At 36.4% G+C, this 19,897-nt stretch overlaps 1 protein-coding gene across 1 annotated transcript; it reads left to right on the top strand.

Moving 5' to 3' along the window:
- The first annotated feature begins 7,274 nt into the window (after window positions 1–7,274).
- LOC123592722 (60S ribosomal protein L21-like) lies at window positions 7,275–7,781 on the top strand. Its single transcript, XM_045468066.1, has one exon. It carries the CDS (start codon window positions 7,293–7,295, stop codon window positions 7,779–7,781), a length of 489 nt encoding a protein of 162 aa, XP_045324022.1. The 5' UTR covers window positions 7,275–7,292.
- Window positions 7,782–19,897: the final 12,116 nt, after the last annotated feature.

Genomic DNA, 19,897 nt, shown 5'->3' with positions numbered 1-19,897 from the left:
TCACTGTTGGTGTTCATGTAAGTTCAGTGAGGACATAATAAACAGTTTTCTATCATCACAGAAATAGAGGGGACAATGAGTTGATATGAATATGGGAGAACAGGAGCAAGATTTAATCTAGCAAATGCCATTACTATCCTACCTACGTATTACAGCTAGTTATCAAGTACTATGACCAATTTCTCTCCCTGGCTAGTTACAGACAAGTATAGATACCATACCACAGTGCTAGGAATGAAATAAAGGATTAGCCACATTCACACATTGCTAAAGTGGTTTGCGGATATTTTGTCTAAACCTTAGTTTCAGTTTGCTACTCAGTCTTGTTTTTTCTTAGAAAATTGGAATCTTATTTATTTATTTATTTATTTATACTCCAAACCTAAGACTCTTAGCATAATGGTATAGCTGACAGAATCTAGATGGTGGGCTGAGCCATAAACCCCTGATTAGATGCACTGTTATCATGGTTTTTCTTAGTTTAGAATGTACTCAGATGATGCTGAGGCAGCATGAAAGGGATGTTCAGCAGTTAGGTTTTCTCAGCTTTCCTGTTCTTCCTCAGGAGCACACAAAGTCATTGGCTTATAGACTTAGCAGCTGGCAATGCTGGGTCTCATCATGTCTGAGAGCACTTAAAAATGACTCCTTCATCAACACTGAAGCACTCACTCCCTCTGATTTCCTTAAATATGCTATTTGCTCTTTCCTTTTTCATAGGAAAAACTGGCACTTACTTCAAAAAATATTAATCTTTGTCAGGATAATCACATATTCAGTTTATGTGTATCTCTAGGTTACCTCCCTTGAATAGTTTTAAATGTCTGAGCAACTGTTGACGTAAACACCCAACACTACCCACCTGTTGATCATTGATTTTTATAATTTAATCTTTGTATTACATAAATTATTATGATCACTACAGGTCTCACTGGTAATCATGGATTTTAGTACTTTAACATTTTTGTTGAGAATAATGTATGTGATATTTACCATCTTAACCCACACACTTGAATAGTAGGCACCTATGCCACCTGTGTAAGAATATAATCCTAAATTCTAAAATGCTAATCATGTCATGACCATCCTACTTACAACACATACACAATCTTTTGAGAGAGTGCTATTGAGGGCCAGGGAAGAGCATGGAACGAAGTACTCTGATAGGTCCATAACAAAGTAAAGACAAACGCACAAGCACACACAGGTTCTACACAGTGCCATTACTTGCCCGCCATCATGTGAACCATTTCCCAGCTGCTCACCTGAATCTTTCGTCAACCTTTTTATTTGTAGTCTCAGTGCCCATTCAGTGAAATTCTACACACTGCCCTGCGAGGAAGATATTCGCCACTTTTTCACTATTGGAAATCACAGCCACATGTTTTGTTCAGACTAAAAGTTGTGTTAGAAAACAAGTGTATTCCACAAACATCGGAAGGCAGCATACAATAAAAATTCAAGTAAGACAAAGAAAAATGTGGCACTTGTTCAACGGACCAAGCTAGTCCATAAGGCCATATCTGCTTCCATACCAGGCGGTGGCTTTAACCTGTGACTTCATAACCTCACTACCATATCCTTCATCCAGGGCCAACATAAGGTAATTGAAGGCTCAAAGACAGGAGCAGAAATTGCTACACAGGCCAACACACATTCCATAGGTAATAAATGCTATCATTCTCCAGCTACCACTCTATGGTTATTAGAATAACGAAGGTACTTTATTATATAGAATTCATAGATATGTTTCTGAGAGAAAAGGGTCAAGAAAGAAAAAGTAAGAGCATTAAATCATTCTTAGGGCTGAGTAATTAACATATAGTTCCTTCTCAATACGGGTCCCTTTTAGGGGTTTTATGTTAACAAAGGGAAAAATAAGAGATTAAAAGGTTGTATAAAAATTTTTTTAGAGGAAGGATTTACCCAGCTACATGGAAATTACTTGGCTAATAAATATAAAGACATGAGATGGCATTGAAGGTTAAATTACAGGACTGTAATGCCAAATATTTGATAACTAACAGGAGTATCAAGTGATAGGCCCAAATGCTATTTCCTTCAGCTACTGCTTGCTACATTTTATTTCTAAGAAAGAGGTCATACTCAGAAAGAATTGTGAAATATAGTAGCTAATTGGATTTACTACCACCTAATGGAATGCTTAAGGAAAATTTTCAGTCAGGTACAGAAACTATAATTAAATTTGATTTCAAATGCTAATGTTGATGGTGGGTATGGGGTCCTGGTAATCTCAGCAACTGCAGAGGCATAGTGGCATTTACATGATGTTTGTTATCTTTATGTGAGTTCTATAGCATTTGTTATGAGTTTCATCTTCACTTGCATTCATCAAACATTTCTTGAGCATCTTAAGTGCTAGGTACTCTGGCAGGCATTGGAGAACTCAGATAAACATTCCCACATTCTAGCGAAGACTTTTTTTTTTTTAATATTGAGCTTGTATAAATAGCCTGTTGAACCCACAGGCCAGCATATATAGCTGATACTTGAACAACATAGGGGTTAGTGGCACCAACCCTCCATGTCAGTAGAAAATCTGTGTATAGTTTTTGACTTCCCACAGACTACTAAAAGCCTATTTTTGACTGGGAGCCTTACTGATCACATAAACAGTTGATTAACACATATTTTGTATGTTATTTGTATTACACATTATATTCTTATAATAAAGTAAGCTGGAGTGAAGAAAATGTTATTAAGGAAGCCATAAAGAAGAAAAAGACATTAAATACTGCACTATAAAAAGTCTGCACATGAGTGGACCCATAAAGCTCAAACCTGTGTTGTTCAAAGGTCAACTGTATACATATATGTTCCGTTTAACTCTCATTCTGTTGATTTGGGCTCAACTTCCTAGCCTGTGAAGATAATTTGAAATCCTGAATTCGTCATCCACTCTATTAGTTGCTGTCTCTTTTCTTTCCTTTGTTCCCACCAACTTATTTCATCTACAAAATTGGTAGCTATTTCGTTTATCTTACCACTGATGTAAAATGATAAACAGTTGAGAAATACAGTTTTATGAGTTTGTAGTCAAGCAGAATTTTCTCTTTTCAAATTATAATCAGTGAAATGTAGACAAAATTTACCAAACTGCTTTTATCTTCAGTCTGATCATATGCAAAGTAGTAAAAATAATATTTATCTCTGAGGCCTTATATGATATTCCATTATTGCATTCAAAGTTCCTGGCACATCATAGGGACTAATTAACTAACCAGCAAACTCTGGCAGAGGACCAGAGTCATACCTTGTATTTACTATTGATCCATTATTCAATCATCTGTTGAATATCAACTCTACTCTAAGAATTGTGCTGAAGCCTAAGGATCTCAGAAAAGGTAAGATGCATTTTCAAGTTTGCAATTAATTATGAGAGACAGAAATAAGTAAAATGTTAGATTAAGGCAATTGTATCATCAAACAAGACACATCATCAGTCAATTTCATCCATAGTTTTCTACATCATCCAAAAATACACTAGCACATGCTTTGTAATTTCAAAAAACTCAAGATACAGCCCCGTTGTTTGAAGGTGAAGTTCAAATTTCATACAATAAAGTCAAATTTTAATCCATATTTCAAGCCTTATTTTGATTTATCCCCCAGTGCTTTCCATACACCCTGTCTCCAACCAAACCAACTGCTCACCATTTCACATACATATTACGCTTCTTCTTGCTTCAGAGATTTGCACATGTACATTTTTCTGTGTTTGCAATTCTCTTGCTTTTCTTTTCTTTGACTCATAAATTCATATTTCAAGAATGAATTTAAATATGTCCACTTTTATGAAGCTAGTCTGATTTTCTTAGGTAGAGGGAAAGCTTGCATCTTCTAGATTCCCCAACCATATCATTTATGCCTCTTCTGTAATTAAGATATATATTAATAGTATTAATTTTAACACTAAGCTATTTATTTATTTGTTTATTTATTTATCTATTTATTTTTAGTAATCTTTACACCCAATGTGGGGCTTGAACCCATGACTCTGAGATCAAGAGCCACATGCTTTTCTGACTGTGCCAGCCAGGCACTCCAATACTAACCTTTTCTAGTGACAAAAGAGTACTTCAACGTGTGGAATATTTAATTTATTTAAACATTTTTATACTGTTGTGTAATTGTGTTTTGCTTTGAAATATTTTGTCTTTAAGGAATATCTGTTCATATAGTTTTAAGATAAATGACAGGTTGGATTACTTCATCAACACCACATTATTATTTGTATCTATTTTCAGTCATCTTGTTAATTTAACTTATATTTAAATACACTGAAGTATCTCAAACTTTAAAGAAGCTACCCAATTGTTAATCAGAGTATTAGTGCAATACAAATAATAACTACTTTTTCTCTCAATATTAAGGTGTTTAAGATATAAATTATATTTAATTTAAGAAAATAACCATCTGTGTGCTAACTTCCTAGTAGCTGTTATATCTTGCTAATTTTGTGAGTTTGATTTCTCTAAACCAAGAAAGATCTTATACAATTAATGACGCACAAATAATATATTTTTCCTTCTAAAACAAATGCTTTAGAATTCAATCTTCTGATGATTGCCACATGTCAAAATTTATATCTTGAATAAATGGTTCCAGATCCAAAGATGTTTCCGTTTTCAAATGATTTCTGACTTATTCTTTCAATCAGTTTTTAAAGGTACACTAACAAAAATCACTATTTTACATTTATTCCTTTTTTTGCATACTAAATAATTCACCACCTTACTGATAACTTGCATTGCTGACCAAGTAATATTCTAATTGCCAAAAGATTAAACATACGTTCAAATTGTAAATTTGTAAATTTACAATTGTAAATCCAAAAAAAAAAGTGCCTGAATCTGAAGTACTTCTAAAAGGAGACTTTTTTTTCAAAAGGAGAATAATTTTTAAACATCACTTAAAATAATTTGCTAGAAGGGCTACTTAAAAGATGACAGAACTTATCTTTTTCATTCATTATGTGTATAACAAGATAATCTGCTTTATTGTTTTGGTGTTTTATATTTTTTTGACATTTCACAATTTTTAAAGAACTTTCACATGTTTTTCATAGGACCCTCACATTAGCATTGTAATGTAGATAAGTAGTTATCAAACACCCTATGTTACTGATGATTCTGTGACACTCAAAGACATTATGTTCATCGTCCATCAAAAAATTACTTGAACTAGTAAGTGAATTCAGTAAAGTTGTTGGATACAAAATTAGTATACATAAATTTGTGGCATTTCTATATACTAATAATGAACAGAAAGAGAAACTAAGAAAACAGTATCATTCACAATTGCATCAAAAAGAATAAAATATCTAGGAATAAATTTCATTAAGGAGATGAAAGACCTGTAGCCTGAAACCATAAGACATCAATGAAAGAAATTGAAGATGGCACAAGTAAATGAAAAGATATGCCATGTTCATGGATTGGAAGAATTAACATTGTTAAAATGTTAATACTACCCAAAGCAATCAGCAGATTCAGTGCAATCTCTATCAAAATACCAATAGCATTTTTCACAGAACTAGAACAAATACTACTAAAATTTGTGTGGAACCAACAAGATCTTGAATAGCCAAAGCAATCTGAAGAAGATCATAGCTGAAGGTATCATACTTCCTGATTTCAAACTATATTACTAAGATGTAGTAATGAAAACAGTATGGTACTGGTACAAAAACAGGCACAGAGAACAATGGAACAAAATAGAGGGCCCAGAAATAAACCCATGCTTTTATTAATCTTTGACAAAGGAAGCAAGAAAATACCATGGGGAAAGACAGTATCTTCAAGAAATGGTGTTGGAGGGGCGCCTGGGTGGCACAGTCGGTTAAGCGTCCGACTTCAGCCAGGTCACGATCTCGCGGTCCGTGAGTTCGAGCCCCGCGTCGGGCTCTGGGCTGATGGCTCGGAGCCTGGAGCCTGTTTCTGATTCTGTGTCTCCCTCTCTCTCTCTGCCCCTCCCCCGTTCATGCTCTGTCTCTCTCTGTCCCAAAATAAATAAACGTTGAAGAAATGGTGTTGGAAAAACTGAACAACTACATGCAAAAGAATGAAACTAGATCACTCTCTTTTACCATGTATAATCAAAATGGATTAAATACTTAAATATAAGATCAGAAACCATAAAAATACTACAAAGAAATATAGGCACTAAGTTCTTAGACATTGGTCTGAGCAGTATTTTTTTTTTTTTTTTGATATGTCTTCTTAGGCAAGGAAAACAAAAGAAAAATAAACAAATGGGAGTATATCAAACTAAAAAGCTTTTGCATAGCAAGAAATCTTCAACAAAACAGACAACCTATCGAAAGGGATAAAATATTTGCAAATGATACACCTGATAATGGGCTAATAGCCAAAATATATAAAGAGCTTACGTAACTCGATATTAAAACAAAATCCAATTTAAAACTGGGCAGAAGACCTGAATTGACATTTCTCCAAAGAAGACACCCAGATGGCCAACAGACACATGAAAAGATGCTCAACATCACTCATCACCAGGGAGATTCAAATCAAAACCACAAAGAGATATCACCTCTTACCTATCAGAGTAACTATTATCAAAAAGTCAAGAAATAACAAGTAATGGTAAGGATGTGGAGAAAAGGAAAACCTCAAGCATTGTTAGTGAGAATACAAAATAGTGCAGCCACTATGGAAAATAGTATGGAGGTTTCCTTGACACATTAAAAATAGAACTACCATATGACCCAGCAATCCCATTTATGGGTGTTTATACAAATAAAATGAAAACACTAATTCAAAAAGATATATGCACCTCTATTTTCATTGCAATATTATTTACAATTGCCAAGATATGGAAACAACTGAAGTGTCCATCAATAGATGAATGGGTAAAGAAGATGTGCTGTATATATGTATATATATACACACATATATATGAAGACATTTATACTATGTATATATATGTGTGTATACACACACATGTATGTATACATATACATAGTGTATACATAGCATATACTATACTATATACTATATACATAGTATACTATATACTATATACATATACATAGTATATATACTATGTATATGTATACATACATATATACACACACATATATACACATATACACACATATATATCACATCTTCATATGTATGTGTGTATATATATGTATGTATATACACACAGTCATGTATATACATATATATAGTATAAATATATATACAATAAAGTATCAGTCATAAAAAAGAATGGGTGGAACTGCCATCTTCCAGTAATTTGCCAAAATGACCAACACAAAGGGAAAGAGAAGAGGTACCTGCTGTATGTTCCCTAGGCCTTTTAGAAAACATGGAGCTGTTCCTTTGGCCACATACATGCGAATCTACAAGAAAGGTGATATTGTGGACATCAAGGGAATGAGCACTGCTCAAAAAGGAATGCCTCACAAATGTTACTATGGCAAATCTGGAAGAGTCTACAATGTTTCCCAGTATGTTGTTGGCATTGTTGTAAACAAACAAGTTAAGGGCAAGATTCTTACCAAGAGAATTAATGTATGTATTGCGCATATTAAGCACTCAAAGAGCCAAAACAGCTTCCTGAAGTATGTGAAGGAAAATGATCAGAAAAAGAAGGAAGCCAAAGAGAAAGGTACTTGGGTTCAGCTGAAGAACCAGCCTGCGCCACCCAGAGAAGCATACTTTGTGAGAACCAGTGGAAAGGAGCCTGAGCTGCTGGAAACCATTCCCTATGAATTCATGGTATATGTGTAAAAATAAATAAATAAATAAATAAACTCAAGATTGTAAAAAAAAGAAAAAAAAAGAATGAAATATTGCCATTTGGATCAATATGGATAGACCTAGAGGGAATTATGCTAAGTGAAATAAATCCAGCAGAGAAAGACAAATACCATGTGATTTCACTTACACGTGGAATCTAAAAAGCAAAACAAACAAACAAAAAAGAAATAGACTCATAGATATAGAGAACAATCTGGTGGTTGCCAGAGGGGAGGGACTGGAGGCATGGGCACAATAGGGGAAGGGTATAAAAAGGTACAACCTTTCAGTGGTAGAATAAATAAGACATAAGGATACAATGTACAACATAGGGAATACAGTTAATAACATGTAACAACTTTGTAAGGTGACAGATAATGGCTAGACTTATTATGACGATCGCTTTGCAATGTATATAAATGTTGAATCACTATGTTGTACATATGAAACTAATATAATATTGTATGTCAACTATACTTCAATAAAATTAGGAAGAAAAAAAAAGATATCATGTCCATCCTGACACCAAAAGGTCAGTAGACAGTGAAACTGAGACTAATATTCAGGACTCTTGATTTCTAGTCTATTTTTACTCCTCATACTGTCTCCAAGCTGTTAGGATTCCTTATCATCTGAAAATGCCTCCAGAACTGTGAATTAATTAACCTGACATAGTAGGAGACTTTGCAAATCTCTGTACTTTATAATAAGTGTTCTCATGCCTATAGAGAAATATAATAGGCTTCATTTTCTAGTACTTTTATATATTTTTCCACTAGGCAGTACATTATCTATGATAATGAACTCTCATGTTTTATTGCATGTACCAACAACTCAGTAAACTTACTGTACTCTGGGGTTTTAAGCACCTTGAATAGTCTTCTGACTAATTAATTATTGAGCTAACTGCTTGTAGTTCAAAAAAGACATAATATCTTTCCAAGTCTTACAATAAATTTTTTACCTAAGGATAAATATAAAAGATTAAATAGCAAATCTCTTATTGTTTCATGATTCTTATAACACTTCAGCCACTCAGAAGGCACTGTATCTACAAAATGAGTTAGGACAATTGATTTATTAAGTTCCTTTCCATTTTTATGTATGGAACATATTGAATATCTTCAAATAAGGTACTCCAGGGAAACTCCTATTAGGATGCTCAGGAAAGTTTGAAATCTCTAAGGCTGCTTTAGAAAGTTCCATGTTATGCCATATGGTTTTCCAGAATTCTTAGATTATTATAAGATTCCCAGGAGCCTGTGAGGCAGATCAGAAGTCTAAGTAGAATCTGGATCCCTTCTGCCACTCTGTGTGTACTTTTGACTTTCAGAAACTTGATTTAGTTCAAGTTATCAAACACTTACTGTATAGCAGATACTGGGTAGAGCTGGCTGCATAAAGATGGATAATATAAGACCTCTACCTTTAAAGTATACTATTAATGAATAGGAAACATAGGCAGGTAAGCAAATAAATTAAGTATGGTAAGTATAACAGAAATATGCACAAGATGGGGTGTCTCAGTTGGCTCAGTCATGACCGACTTCATTCAGGTCATGATCTCACAGTTCATAGATCTGAGCCCTGAATAGGGCTCTGTGCTGACAGCTCAGAGTCTGGAATCTGCTTTGGATTCTGTGTCTCTCTCTACCCTTCACCCACTCACACTCTGTCTCTCTCTGTCTCAAAAATAATAAACATTAAAAAAAATTTTTTAAAAAGGAAATGTACAAGATAGATGGGTGGCAAAGAAAGGATTTTGAAGCTATGCAAACAGCTTCCACACAGAGCCCCATTTATCTCACTTCTTTATCTGGAGCTGTTTGGGGATAGGAATCACATTTATTCCACAGAATGTTCTACCTACTTATAAAGCACTAAATATACAAACTAGTATGCTGAGGTTTCCTTAGGATGTAACCTATCATCTTGGTGTTTCAGACCCTGAAGATAATTGGGGTAGTCCACTTAAAAGATGCTTTTAACAACCCTTGACTTTAGAATTGGATACTCGGTTGGACACGCTTTCCTTTTATAAACAAATCATTTGAAGACAAACCATTAGAGTATATCTTTGCATAGTTTTATCAAATATTTCCTTTCAAAAATAGTGTAAGGTCTGAAATAGGGCATAAGTTATTGATACAAAAATATATTAATCAGGGTTTAGTTAGGAATACAGATGCCATGCTAACTATTTTGAATGGAGAGAGTAATTTAAAATACAGAAGTACAGATTTGTGAAATGTTTGAAAGGGCTGAAGAAGCAGAGATCAAAATGCTACCATTGAGAATATCAGCTTCTTGCAGCATAAAAGTGGAGGATTCCCAGAAAAATCCCTGGAAACTGAGGGAAACTGCAGATGCCACCTGAGAATAATGATTTGTCTCTCCCTCTTTATCCTTCTAAGTCTTCCTCAGATGCTTTTCATTGACAGAAACTCACTGGAAACAATACAGGAAACAGGATTCCAGGAGAATTAGATTCAATTTTCTCCCTCACCTTTCAGTAGATGTTATACAGGACTTACGTTGAATTGATAACAGATCTATCATATGCCTGCCAAAAGCACCCTATGACCCTGGACATAAACCTATAAATTGGATTACAAATTTGCTTTTTATTAATTTTATTATGGTTTCCATATTTATATTATAATTTCAACAGAACATATGTATAAAGATAGCTAAAAACTACCATATACATGACAAGCCACTTAAGAATGGCCACTTTAGTGCCGTATAGGAAAGTGACAGTATATAAAAGGGTTCAGAGCATAAACAGATGAGACTAGACCTATACTTCAGGTCCATCCTTACCATTGATCGGTTGCATAATTTGGAGCAAGATATTTAAACTTTTTAATTCTTGGTTTCCACATCCCAAAAATGGGGATAATAATCTTCAAATTGCTTGGGCAGATGAAAATAGATAATGCATAAAGAGTACTTAGCAGAGAGCTTCATACATATTTAGTAAGCACTCAGTAAATGACAGAATGCTGTTATCATTATTATCCTCATCACCATTATCATATTGTTAAGTAAAGCGTAAATCATTTGATACTCAACCTGATACTTAGTCTGAAAATATGAAAAATTTGGAATAAAGTGAAAATCTTTAGAGGAAATTAAAGCACAAACTGAGGTGTATTTTTTCAGGAGAGTGGAGTGTGAAGATACTAAGTAGAATGTTAGCCAATTAAGGAGGGGTGTCTGTGTGTGTGTGTGTGTGTGTGTACGTGTGTGTGTTCATATTTCAAAGGATGTCATGAACAGCAAAGAAAGCATATTCAAGCTCATAAATGTGTGAGAATAAGATATTTTTGGGAAACTGGAAATAGTTTAGCTGAAGTTTAAAGTTTGATAAAAGGCAGTGTCCTAGGTTCTCCAGAGAAATAGAACCAGCAGGCACACCCACATTGGAAAAGGTAACTGGCTTTATCAGTTCACTGATTCAAATGCTAATCTCATCTTGAAACACCATCACAGAAACATCCAGAATAATAATGTTTAACCAAACATTGGGCATCTAGTGGCCTAGTCAAACTGACACATAAAATTAACCATCATAGGCAGGAATTAAGGAGAAACAAGGACAAAACAATATACACAATTTAGCAATCATGAAGCATGCTGAAGAGTTTGGATTTTATCTTAAATGCAAATAGAAGCCAATAGAGAATATTTTTGGTGGGTTATTGGCAATATCAGATGTGGTTTAAGAAAGATCCATCTGTTTAGTGGGTGAAGAATGAATTATGGAGGAGAGACTTGAATCAGAGAAATTAATTACCATAATTAATTTAGACAAGAAATGATGATGGCTTAAACTCAAACAATGGCAGTGGAAATGGGGAGGAGATGGTAAATGAACTAAACTCTAGAGAAGTTGGGGGTGGAGGCAGGAGCACTATAACCAAAAAAGAAGTCAGGAGTGACACGATGTTTTTGTCTTTAGTTGAACGTAGTACCACTCAGATATTCAGAGAGAGGGAACAGTAATGTGAAGGATCAGAACAAGCTTGGCCTGGCCAAGAGAACAAGCCACAGGCTATCACGGTAGAGGTACCTGGACAATGTAGCTGAGAAGACATATCTAGGCTGAAGATTTAAAATTGGAAATCATTTGGCTATAGGATGATTGTGGGAGTGGACAACCCCTTTCTGGAAAATATATGGAATAAGAAAAGCGGCCATAGATGGACAATAAGGAAGAGGGGAAAGAGGGAAAGATAGGGGATGAAAGATGGTGAGTGGCAAAATTTGAGCCCTGTGGTTTTTTTGTTTTTGTTTTTTGGGTTTTTTTTTTTTTTTGCATTTATTTATTATTGAGAGACAGAGAGAGATAGAGCATGAGCATGGGAGGGGCAGAGAGAAGAGGAGACACAGAATCTGAAGCAGGCTCCAGGCTCTGAGCTGTCAGCACAGAGCCCAATGTGGGGCTTGAACTCACAGACCGTGAGATCATGACCTCAGCCAAAGTCGGACGCTTAACCGACTGAGCCACCCAGGTGCCCCAAGCCCTGGTTTTAAAGAGTAAAAGTTTATGGAGCAATTTCATAAGGGCTTCCAGGTACCATCTCAGAAAGGAATAAATACCAGAGTTCAGGGATTCTGAATGATTGGTCTCATAAAATTCTCCAAACTTTGTCACTGCTTCATTTGTGTCCTTTGATTTCCCCAATCCATGTCAGCACGGTGATCATCAGTAAAGCTCTAGAATGACTGTATCTTTGTAATTATTTTGAGGGCGTAAGTAAGAAGATGATGGAAGACAGCATTTTCCCTCTGGCAGCCAGTTGTTGTGAGAACAGGAGCTCAAAGGATAAAGTAGAAAAAAGTAACTGAAATAAGGAAAGACAAGCATGCCGAGTTTGAGCTCCAAAGGAGAAAGAGCATTGACACTGAGCTCAGTACTTTCTTAAGAGTTTGGGTTTGAATCTAGGAGAAAGCTAAGGAATCCAGCAGATTTCCTTGTAATTATTATGGTAAAAAAGGAGACAGGGAAATGGAAACAAACTTTAGCCATGGGAAAAAAAGGGGGGGTATTTGGTGGAAACATCCTTAGTGTCATGGTTTTTTAGAATCCTGATTGTGATGCATTTAGGTACAAAAGGGTAAGGGATCCCTAATCATATATTTTCTAATTTATCTATCCCTTGTAGAAGGATAGACTTGAGTTGAAGAGGTAAAGATTCAGGTAACCCCTTGGCAGTTGGTTTCTGACATTTATTGCTGAAACCACCTTCCTTCCCATTTTTATGAGTATCTCCCCACCAAATAGGAAACCATATCTCACTCCTGGTTGTGGAAACTGGACTCCAACTTAACTTGATAACCTTTGCCCAGAATCAACTTGCACTGACTTCATTTTAAAATTTATAGGCTGTTGGAATATCTATGATCTCACTTCAAAACAACTCTTAAAGTATAAGACTGGCATGTTGTCATGTGGTACTCTTAGTCCAGAAGATGCCCTTTTTCACTTACAGACTCAAAAACACTGTATTGATATTCTAACATGACAGTTTTCTCTATCTTTTGCAGCAACTTCACTGAAATTGTTTCCTAATTTGAGTAGAAAGCTATTTTTTTCACTAAGTAAATCCTTAGGATGAGTGATATCTTGTGTTTTGTCTTTGAATACTTGATAAAGGAAATATTCAGGTTTGACAAACATGCTACTTTTCCATTATTTTGCTTAGGAGATGCCATCTTTTTCTCTTCTTAGAAGAAACAACCTGTCCCCAATACTGAAGTTTTGTTTTGTTTTGTTTTGTTTTGTTTTGTTTTGTTTTGTTTTCCTATAACAAGAGCTTCTCATTTTAATTCAAAACATTTGAATAGAGCATTGGACTATTTCTTCCCTCCCCCAGTCTATCAGTGCTGGGTTGTATCTTTATTCTCTAGCTTTATAGTGGGCAATCTGATTCATTGAGAATGACATTTGCTTGACTCTCAAGGATTCAGTAACAACCTGGATTGTGGTTTCCACAATCTGGCCCCTGTTCTCTAATTCCAGAATTAGAGTGTTGTCCCATCTTGGCACTATGATTAGATTTCTCTTGAATAGTGCTCTCTCTCTCTCTCTCTCTCTCTCTGTCTCTCTCTCGGTCTCTCTCTCTGTCTCTCTCTCTGGGTCCCACAATGACTATTCTTCCTTGTCCATATCACTATTTTTCCTACCATTGATTTTATGCCAAAGTTCCATTTTGACTTCTCTTGATCTAAGACCCTCTCAGGGCTTCCTAGAAGCATAACCAGGTAGAGGGAGGCTAATTTTCATGAATTTGGATAAAAGAGTTTAGGATAGGAGTTTCCACTAAATCAATATTTATCATCAATGCTCATTGAAGTACATACCAGAATATATAAATGTGTAGTATTTCCAGATAAGCAATGAACAGACAGAAGGCTTGTACACATTCCAGCAGCAGTAATAACTAGTATCAAATATCGAGAACATGAGGAATCTGTTCTGAGTTGGGGTCTAATTAAATAAAGTGGAGAGAGAGACATGATAGACACGCAATATTAGCCCTTTCTTCAGATTAACAACCTGTATGAGAGATCACACTCCTCTGACAGGAGGCAGAGAGCAATTACAACCTCTAGAGGGCATTCTGTAGATGGCACTTATAACCAATGGGTGGAAGTCAATAAGAAGAAAGATTATTGACCCATATACATAAGCACTTTCTGATAATTTGAAGAATATCTAAATTAAACTTGTGAATGAATGGTCTTCTTATTTATCCCTAGAAAGTTTAAGCAGAGGCTACCAGTTAGAAACATTATAGACAGTATTTCTTTACTAGGTTACAGGATGCACTGGACAAACTTAGAAAACAACTTTTTGGGTTCCGATTTCTGTAGTTTAAATAGTCAGTGTAGCATAATGTAAAAGAGTATTAGATTTTGAGTCAGAAAAGATGTCATCAGTTCTGAGCTATTAATTAAGAGTCTGATTTTGAGCAAGTCCTGTAAGCTCAGTGAGCCTCATTATCATCTGTAAAATGGTAAAAATAATATCTGCTCACTAGAATGAGAATGAGATTGGAGAACATGTGAACACTTAGAACCATAGCAGGTGCTGAATGGATCTTCTCATTAATTCTACAGGTATTGATTCTGGGACACTTTTTATTGATTCTGGGACACTTTTTGTCCAACCAGCATTTAATTTTTTTATTTAACAACATTGTTTTTAATGTTTATTCATTTTTGAGAGACAGAGAGAGACAGAGAATAAGCGGGGGAGGGGCAGAGAGAGGGAGACACAGAATCTGAAGCAGGCTCCAGGCTCTGAGCTGTCAGCACAGAGCCTTATGCGGGGCTCAAACCCACAAATGTGAGATTGTGACCTGAACTGAAGTCAGATACTAAACCAACTGAGCCACCCAGGCACCTCATTAGCCAGCATTTAACAGCAGGGGAAGAGACAGAGGATTGGAAATACGGGTGGCACAGATTTCCAGGACACAACTGTCAGGAAACACTGCCCTATGCTACCATGTGTCTTCTGTTTCTCATCCTAACCATGCATGGATAAATTGTCAAAATCATGACAAAGCAGATTCCTTGTATATTTAGTTCAGATGTCAGTTACTGAATTAACCAATAGACAATTGGTTAAATCGAAATTTATAGGCATGCATCACAAAGATTTGCTGAGTAACTACTAGAAGCCAGATACTATATCACAGCCCTAATAAACTTAGAAAAAAAAAATGAGTGCTGAGGTAGCATGTAGAATAATGAATTTAGATATTAAAGCCCACCTCAAATTTAGGCTGTTTTCCTTGAAACTTAAAATTAATCTTATTCTTGCTTTCAACATCTTCCTGGTGAAGACTATTGCAGCAAGGGGGCATAATGGCTAATTTCTTTAAAATTGTCTTTTCATAGGAAGTACATTAATATGTATTGTATCATTGCTGTCCTCACAGGGAAAATAGAAGGTTTTCCCCGGTCTGCTTCTTTTTATCAGATTGAATTTTTACATCTTTTTTTCTCTTTAAATTTATAAGAGCTTGAGGGGGAATTTTAGCATAAGTTCATAAGTTTTCAGCAAATTTGTTAAGAAATATAAAAAAAAAATCTCAGATTTTTTTTAAAGCATGGGAAAACGCACCACAGGAAATTATTTTTATATCTTTTTATATTGAAGGCCATATCAGTTGAAGCCCGGTGAGGAAACAGAAACCACAGATTAATTTGGGCAGGAAATTTCATATAAAGGATTATTAACCCATCAACAGAGGATTAACTACTAAGTGTTAACGATAATTCTAAAAAATATAGGAAAAGCAGATATAAGAGGCAGACATTACCCTGGGGCTGATGCAGAATACTCAAGGAAGAAAACATTTTAGAAGAGGTCACCCCCATCCTCAAGACTGAGATCCAGATCATGGGAGGGTGGCTCTGGCCTACTAGATAGCAGAGAGGCAGAGGAGCCACAGGCTGAGGCTGGCAAGCAGGAAACTGCCCACTGGAGTATTCACAGAATAGGAAGCTGCTTTCTGGGGTCCTGCAGAAACTTGCTGGCAAGCTGCCCCCTAGGGCACCTTCAAGCCAGATGTGGTGCTGGTGGAACTTGCTGGGAATCCTACTGTGGGGTTGGTGCTAAACTTCCTGGGAAACTGGCCATGGTGCTAGTGGAATTTTCTGAGAAGGCTGCTGCCAGGATTGCTCTGAACTCCACGAAACTCACCAGGAGGTAAATAGCACTGGATGACCTGCATGTTGACTAGTACTGGAGCAGTAAGGACAGGGGAGCATGCTGGGATTAAAAAGAGAAGCCCCTTCCCCTGTAGTGTCCCTCCAGCATCCTCTACTGACCACGTTTAACATCATGCCATCTGGCAAAAGAGAAATATTTACAGGGTCTGACTCTGATATCACACAGCGGGGTGATAAAGAATGGATTTATTGTCAAGAGCAAAACATTGAAAACTGGCATAAAGGCCATTAATAACTTTGATCTGTGAAAATCTGGGTTGGTTGCAATGAATTATGCAAATTAACACAAGTCAACAGACTGAGAAGTAGAATACATTTGGAGCCCAAAATAAGAATAAAGACTATAGGTAATACTTTGTGTGCTAAAGGATTAACCTCCTCCAAAGAGAAGTTTGGCCTTTGCTCCTGGCTCTTGGCAGGTAACCTCTAAGCCCTAGCAATGTCCTGCCTGAGAAGTATCTTTGTTAACCTGGGGGCCGTGGGCCATACCAGATAATCTACCTTATCAATGTGATTTAGGGTATAAGCCTTAGGTCATGCAGTATTACCTTGACCTCTGGAGAGGCTGGAGGCTAAAGTCAGTCACACAGGCAGTCTGCCATGTCTACGTGACTATGCCCCAGGAAAAATTCTCGACACCAAGGACTGGGTGAGCTTTCATAGTTGACAATACTCTGCTTGTTGTCACATTATCACTGATGGGAGAAATAAGAACTGCCCACACAACTCCACTGGGAGTCAACAGATAGAAGCTCCACACCTGATTTTTACTGACCCTTTCCTATATGCTTTTTCCTATTGCCAATTTTAATCTATATCCTTTTGTTATAATAAACCGTAAACATGAGTATAACAGCTCAAGTTCACTGACTTCTTAAACTCATGTATTTATAAATTATCCATTGCTACATAACAAATCACCTCAAAGCTTAGCAGTTTAAAACAACACACATTTTCTTTACCTCACAGTTTCTGTGGGTCAGGAATCTGGGCATGGCGTAACTGGGTCCTCTGCTGTAGGGCTTCTTACAAGACTGCAAAAAAGATAAGAATTGAGGCCATTGTCTCAATTGAATGCTCAAATATTCCAAGCTCATTCACATGATTCTTGACAGGATGAATTCTCTCAAAGTTTGTGGGACTGGGGGCCTCAGCTCCTAAGGTTATTGGCTGGAATCCACCCTTGGTTCCTTGCTGCATGGCCTCTGCTAGGGCTCAAAACATGGCACCTTGCTTCCTTGGAGTAAGTATGTCAGAAGAGCCAGAGAAAAAACTACAAGCAAGATAAAAGTCACAGTGTTTTGTAGTCTGATTTTGAATTGACATCCCATCCTTTTGCCATATTCTACTTGTTAGAAGCAAGTCACTATGTCCAGCTCATACACAATGGAGAGGAGCATGAGATGAGGGCCACTGGGAGCTCAAACTGTCTACAACAATTAAAGTTTCTTATGTAGATGGAATAAAATCATTTCCACGTAAATATTTAACATGGGTGTTTTGGTTTTTTTTTTAATGATTAGTGTTTTTGTCCACAGGGTATAGTTTTCGCTCTGATCTCTAATTTGAATTCCCGTCCTAGTAAATTACACGGTTATCTCTTCTTATTTTATAATTGGGAGTTGCTTTGGCTCTGGCCAGTTTCACTCTGGGGATTACAGCCCTGCTAAATCCCTGAACACCAAGCACTGAGGTTATGTTATTTCTAGTGTCAGGCATTGCAGATTCTGCCCACCTGGACATAGAATAATATTTAGCTTGATTCTCCATTACTGTTTCATTTATTGGGTTTGTCACTAGCTCTGCCCCAGACCCAACCATTTGCTGAACTGCTGGGGACCACAACTTGTCTGTTATGCCAAATTTCTGTGATGAGCATTCTGAGGAAGTACCGAACTTGACGGAGAACTTACTCTTTCCTAATTAAATATGTATTCTGGGGTTTGGGGAGGCTTATGCAATGCAATATCACTACCCTACACTTGACTAGGGTTCTAGAATTAGATCATCAGTCACTTGTGGAAAAGCGTGTGATCACAGCATTTTCAGTGTTTCAGACAGAGAAGTACAGGATGATTCAGTGAAATTATTGCATGTGTGTGCATGCACACAACACACACACACCACTGTGAAAGCAAGAGTGATCACGGGCATCAAAAAAGAATAATTAGTGGTTCTGAGGCAGGTTTTTATGTGTCTTAATTGAGAAACGTCACCATGGAAACTAAGAATTCCTATGAAGTTGGAAAGATTATTTATCAAAAGTAAATATTCATAATGATTAGCAGTTTTTCTGTAAAGACTAAATTTAGCTTCCTGTGCTATTGGAACTTTGTCATTCTTAAGGTCAATTTCATTAACCTTGCTCTCTTTTGGCCATGTTAGACAATTATTCTCCATAGGAGTATAGGAATTTGTAATGTGCAATAGTACATGAAGAGTCAGTTATATAATTAGAACTTGGCATGCATGTGGAACTCCTTAATCCCACCAGCAGTTGTTAGAGAATAATCCTCTATGAGTTTAAACTCTACCCAAAGTGTAGACCTTCCTTTGGTTTGTTGAATGACTGTGACAATTTTGATAATGCACTCCAGTCTCAGCTCAAATTTCATACCATTGTTTCATATAAACTGAAAGGAAATTCCTGATTCTTTAAGTTATAAATGACATGATCTCATGGTCAGTGAGTTTGAGCCCCACTTCGAGCCACAACTCAGAGCCTGGAGCCTGCTTCGGATTCTGTGTCTCCCTCCCTCTCTGCTCCTCCCCTACTCATGCTCTGTCTATCTCTGTCTCTCAAAAATGAATAAATGTTTAAAAAATTAAAGTAAGTTATAAATGACAAATATTGAATCTTTAGCAAGGATTTAAAATGTTTTCAAGGAGATTTTTCCAATTCTGCTACCCATTGTCTGATTTTGCCTTTCTGAACTTACTATTACAAGGATTACAGGAATGATGCTTCCAGTATTGAGGGGTACAGATGAGCACTGAATGAGAAACTGAATCCTACTAGAACCGTTTCCACTTTTCAAGAATTCCAGTCAAGTTATTCAAGTGGACAAGGCTATAGTTACTACACAATAAATAAAACTAGGAAGAAAAAAAATCATTCCTATATTGAAGAGAGCACCATCCAACATTTCCCTCCTATGTTCTCATTGCAGCTCCCCAAAATGTGGTAAGCAGACTGCTAAGATGACACTTAAAATTCCCACGCCCTCTCCCTCTGCATACTCTGACTGCTCCACGTTACACACCCTGTGTAATCTTCTTGAGTTGCGTACAAAGCAGGTGAATGTGATTAATGTCAATTCCATGATTAGGTTACACTTTATGGGGAAGGCAAATGG

Source organism: Leopardus geoffroyi, chromosome D4 (assembly GCF_018350155.1).
Source record: "Leopardus geoffroyi isolate Oge1 chromosome D4, O.geoffroyi_Oge1_pat1.0, whole genome shotgun sequence".
NCBI classification, from domain to species: domain Eukaryota; kingdom Metazoa; phylum Chordata; class Mammalia; order Carnivora; family Felidae; genus Leopardus; species Leopardus geoffroyi.
Note: the sequence above shows the minus strand (reverse complement) of the source record. Positions and strands in the feature narration are given on the sequence as shown.

Excerpts from the sequence above, each read along its gene's own strand:
- LOC123592722 (XM_045468066.1), top strand. The coding sequence starts at position 7,293 with ATGACCAACACAAAGGGAAAGAGAAGAGGTACCTGCTGTATGTTCCCT.